This window comes from Brassica napus, chromosome A8 (assembly GCF_020379485.1).
Source record: "Brassica napus cultivar Da-Ae chromosome A8, Da-Ae, whole genome shotgun sequence".
In the NCBI taxonomy this organism is placed as follows: domain Eukaryota; kingdom Viridiplantae; phylum Streptophyta; class Magnoliopsida; order Brassicales; family Brassicaceae; genus Brassica; species Brassica napus.
Window position 1 is genome coordinate 13,279,731 of NC_063441.1, and position 5,599 is coordinate 13,285,329.

The 5,599-nt window shown below is 29.0% G+C and overlaps 1 protein-coding gene across 1 annotated transcript; it reads left to right on the forward strand.

The window, feature by feature from the left end:
• The first annotated feature begins 308 nt into the window (after positions 1–308).
• Positions 309–1,243, forward strand: LOC106370226 (auxin-responsive protein SAUR50). The gene has a single exon (XM_013810276.3). It carries the CDS (start codon positions 435–437, stop codon positions 756–758), a length of 324 nt encoding a protein of 107 aa, XP_013665730.2. The 5' UTR covers positions 309–434; the 3' UTR covers positions 759–1,243.
• Positions 1,244–5,599: the final 4,356 nt, after the last annotated feature.

A 5,599-nucleotide genomic window follows, 5' to 3' on the forward strand; every position in this document is an offset into this window, starting at 1 on the left:
CAAAAAGGAATTAAGTAGCGCCGGTCTTTAGCTTTATGACCGCAAACATTTTAAATTAAAATTTAATAAATTTTGTTAATAATTTATAAATAATTAAAATTTAGAAAATAATAAGTGTTATTAGGCTTTGGCTAAAACTGGCCATGAAGAGATCAAAAGGGGCCACAATGTCACAAAGAGGACCAACAATGAAATAAATCCTCAGCTGGCCTTTGCCATTTTGGCTCCCACCTTCTCCTTCTACATATGCACATGTCGTCATGTCCGTCTCTCTCTACCCGCACAAATATGTACAGACATTTAGACAACCAAATCTTTATTTATAAATATATACTCCTCAATAACCACCCATCTCCTTCTACATAACTCTCTCTCTCTCTCTCTCCTTCCATACAAAACCAAAAGCTTTTCTCTCTGAAGAACACAAACCCCAAATGGCAATAATGAAGAAATCTTTAAAACTCACTCAAACAGCAATGCTGAAGCAGATTCTTAAGAGATGCTCGAGCTTAGGAAAGAAGAACGGAAGAGGGTACGACGACGATTACCTCCCGCTCGATGTTCCAAAGGGACACTTTCCTGTCTATGTCGGAGAGAACAGAAGCAGATACATTGTCCCAGTCTCCTTCTTGACTCACCCTGAGTTCCAGTTTCTCTTAAGACGAGCTGAGGAAGAGTTTGGATTCGACCACGACATGGGTCTCACCATTCCTTGTGATGAAGTCGTTTTTCAAAGCCTAACCTCCATGATTAGATGAGGTTTAAGCTAAATCGTTTGACGAAGAAGCAGAAGGAGATGGTTGAAGAAGAAGTAGAAGCTTCTCTTTACAAAAGATAGCATCTCTTCGCTTTTCTAAAAAGTTTTTCTTTCCTTCTATTTTATGCCCATCTAGGGTTTTTTCACGAGTTAACTAATTTACTCGTCTAACAAGAAACAAGCCCGTATGAGATAGATATTGATATTCTATGGGTTTAGATCTGTAAAAAAGTTGTAATGTTTTCCTCGCAGATCTTGATTCTGTGAGAGAAGTTGAGTAATGCCAGAAAGTATTCCTCTATTTGTTTAATATTTCCTTATTTTTGTTGATTCTTGTGCAACTTATCGTTGTTTTCATTGTTTGCCCAAAAAAAAACTTGTTGTTGTCATTTACCTCCTATAGAAAAATATAGATAGGTCTTACTACAGATAAGTTGTACATTCTAAGCATTAAACATAAAATATGGTGTTTAACTTTGGACTAAAGTTTGTTATGAATTTTTTTGTAACATAAGTTTGTTATGACTTACGAACGTTAATTAAAAAGAAAATTGAGGGCCGAAGTTCATGTGATAGCTAAATAACCAGGGTTCTAAATAAGGAAGATTATATGTCAAATCATATGAATGATACATAAGCTTTAGAAAGTGCATGCTTGAACATGGGTTTGTCAGAGAATGTGGGGTACTTTACCATGTACGGAACCATTCATGTGTTAACGGTGCTTAATTGGCACAGAAATTAGGCCACCGATATTTATGTTACCGATAACACTCTACTATTCTCTCTGTTAGATTTCTAAAGATTATGATGAAAAGAAAAAAAGATTTCTAAAGATTTTAATCTAAATTAGCAATCTTTACTGCTAAGTACTAGTATTAGTTATTCTATTAAATTTCATCATTAATCGAACTACAGTAAATATGAAGAAAAGTTAAGTTTGTCACTAATTTTTTAGACCAATCAACATCTTTTTAGGGTTCTAAAATAATGTGCCAATCGTGTAGTTGACAATTTTGAACTTGGAAAACTTTTTTTTGGTTAAAACTTTGAAAACTTGCATATGAGTCATAGCGTTTAAATTTTAGTTTTGTTGCATAACTTCTATGTGACTCTCAAAATTTATATTTTACTTACTTCATTTAATACGGATATTTTTTCAATTCCTAAGGTTAGAAGAACTTCTTCTATCTGTTAGTCGCTTCTTATATCTTTTTGGATAAATTTCTTATACCAAAACACCAGAACTTAAACTAAGTTTGGTGTTGATTGATCACCACTTAATTCCACAATAGTGTATATGCTAGTGCAACTGTGCAAGTTGATTCATTCCTCAGCCAACAAAGCGCTCACTTTTTTTACCAAGTAGATAAATGCTAAATATTAGAAATGTTGAATTCACTTTAAAATATCTAATTATTTATATTATAACATAGTAGGTTTGTGTCAACATATAACATAAGGCAGAAAAAAGGAGTTAATTAAATAACTACCCATTTACAAACATACGTTTATATAAACATGCACTACTATAAAGCAAATAAATTGACTCATACAAGGTAATGGAAGTAGTTGTATAAAAAATGCTTTACAAATAATATTGAGCTGTTTCCAAATATGGTGCCCCTTAATCATTCTTAAAGCCAACATTACTATATATATGGACTGCATGCGCAATTGACGATTCCTTCTTCTACGGCTTTTCCCTGATCCGTACAGTTATTTAAAGCTGTAATTAAACATTTATTTAATTGATCGAGAAAAGGTTAAACCTACCATGCCCCAATATTAAATCACTCGTATAAATGCCGTACTGTTATAAAATTGATGCAAAATTTATTACGGTTTACTGTATCTTTGAATAGTCGTTACTCGTTAGTTTCGAAAATTGACTCATAATTTTATTACTCCCTCCGTATCACTTTAACTTTAAGTTGTGTTTAGAGAAAAAAAATTTGTTTCAAAATAATTGATGTTTTCATTATTTTAGATAGAATTTAATATCATTCAAACTTTGTGATACTGAATTTTTTTTATTGGTTGAATTAATTTTATTTAATTATATTTTTATGTAACCAAGAGAAATTGTATAAAAGTTTATATTTTCTTAATCCAAGTGCAAAAATCTTAAAAATCACTTAAAGTGATACAGAGGGAGTATAGATTTTCGAGCTCTATGGTTTGTACAACATTAGCTAAAACATTTTTATGCATTTGCTTATGTATTTTGTGGCTTTAAATAGTAACATCGGATTGAACGGTGCGGAATAAGCATATTAGATACTGCGGTATGTTTTAATTGTGGTTTGTATATGAGAAACACATAATGCGGAATAACTACGGTTCGTCTAAAATAAATTGTTTAAAACAAAATATGAATAGTGACATGCATAGTGAACAGTATAACTGCGGGATACATATAACATATTTATATTTTACAAACTAAAGAATTAATGGTACTAAATAATTCTAAAATATAAATATTTTTTAAAAGGTAACATATATATCTGAAATATGAAATTTAATACGGTATTATTGAGATTTTATAGCCAATATCATATTTTACTAAAAAATATATAATTGCGCTAGTTGATTTTAAATAAAATTTATTTAAGTTTCTTATTTGAAAATGTAAAATCAATATTAAAATTTTACTATTGAAACTTTATTATATTATGGAATGGAAGGAGTATTATTATAGATTATTGGTACCCTTAGCGCTAAGCAACATTATTTTAATACTCCCTCTTATTCAGTGTCATTTAGACACTTTTAAACGTATTAATTACATCTGTTTAATCAATAATATTTGAGCTAATAAATTTATTTATTAGATTAATGCATTTTATAATTAATGTTTAGTTAAATTAATTTAACATGCATTTAAATTCTAAAAGAAAGACATTTTTGTATATTAAAAAAAATGTTAAAGTCACTCTTTAAAAAACGGATAGAGTATAATCTGTGACATTACTTGACCACTAGGGTATATAATATCAACATAATCAAACAACTTTTGAATTGTTTATTAATTAAACGAAAAGCATAAGAGATTCACATTTGGAATATAATCCAATATTATGACGAAATATTATGATACTTTGATGCGCAATTACCAGTATATGTTGTAACTAAATGACTTATGTGGATACAAAATTTGCAAGTTGTAATTAACAAAGCAACAAATGTCATTTGTTAGTTAATAAACACTATGATTTCTCGTACGTGACAACTTTTCAAAAAGCAAAACATCATAATTTAGGAGTATGGCGACACATACTCCTCAACGAACAATCTACAGCAAATAGTGTCTGACTTTATAGTAGATTACAAACCAAGCGCTCGTAGCTTAGTGGTAAAGGAGGTACAGCTGTACTGCCCGCCACCCGGATTCGAGTCTTGGCCACAACGGATTTAACATTCCTTCCGTTGGGGCGCTGGACCCCTTTCGGGGGATAGTTGGAATGTGGCTGCCCAGATATCAGAGTTATCAAAAAAAAAAAAAAAAAACCGTCCGGATTCAACTTGATCATAAACAATTAATCGTTATTGGAACTATTGGTTTTCAATTTAGGTTGGATGATTTGGTTGGGTGAAAAAGTTTGAAACATTAAGACCGTAATTATCGGTTACATTTATTTTCCTAGATTTAGTACAGATTCTACATTCATATCTACGGGTTTTATCCATAATTTATTTTTGGATTTATCCCCTATGGTGAATTTCTAGGTTCACCAACCAATATGATTTTGTTATTTCATATTTGATATCTTTTAAAAAAAAGAAACAAAATATTGTCAAAATATATTAAGTTTTTAAAATAAAAAGATAAAAAATAAATAAAAATAGTTATAGTTATAAAAAGAAGAATTAAAAATATATTTTTAATGTCATCAACAAAACACTAAATCCTAAATCTTAATCATCTGGGTAAACCCTAAATCTTCGGATAAATCCTAAACCCTTGGATAAATCCTAAATTCTAAATCAAAAACACTAAACACTAAAACATTCAAGAATTTAGGGTTTACGATTTAAGGTTTAAGGTTTAATGTTTTAGTGTTTTTTTATTTATAGTTTAGGATTTATTCAAGAGTTTAGAGTTTCTGCAAGGATTTAGGGTTTATGTTTTAGGTTTTAGGGTTTAGTATTTTACTGACGACGTTAAAAATATATATTGTTAAAAGTATTTTTTTTGTAACTACTATTATTTTTTATTTTTTTATTTAAAAGAATAATATAATTTGATAATATTTTGTTTCATTTTCTAAAAGATATCGAATATGAAATAACAAAATCATATTGGTTAGTGAACAAGGTTCACTATAGGAGGTGAACCCAAAAATAATTCTTGGTAATACAATTAAAAAAATCGAGATCATGTTTAATGGATCAATATTATAGTAACTAGATTTTTTAACCGCGCTACGCGCGGATAAGTTATTATATGTATTTCTTAATTCTAGAAAAATAATGTATAATATTATATTACATTATTTAAAGAATATATAATAAGATTACATAACATAAATATATTTTTTAAATTTTCTTTGTGGAAATCATTATGTTATTTGATTGTTGTATTTGATTCACATATTTGCATAGTTATTTGTGATAGATGAATAACTATATTTTTATTATCAGTAAATAATATATATTTATTATATAATATAAGAAAAATAAAATTATTTACTTTTAAAACAAAATTGTCTCATGTTGGGGACTCGGTTATAGACATATCATATTCGAATGAGACATTTTTACAGTTATCAATTTGAATATCAAAACAATATCTCATACGATCTCTTTGTGGAATAACCGCTCTGAAGAAATTGAATGTCG

Coding starts and splice junctions, on each gene's coding strand:
- LOC106370226 (XM_013810276.3), top strand. CDS start 435: ATGGCAATAATGAAGAAATCTTTAAAACTCACTCAAACAGCAATGCTG.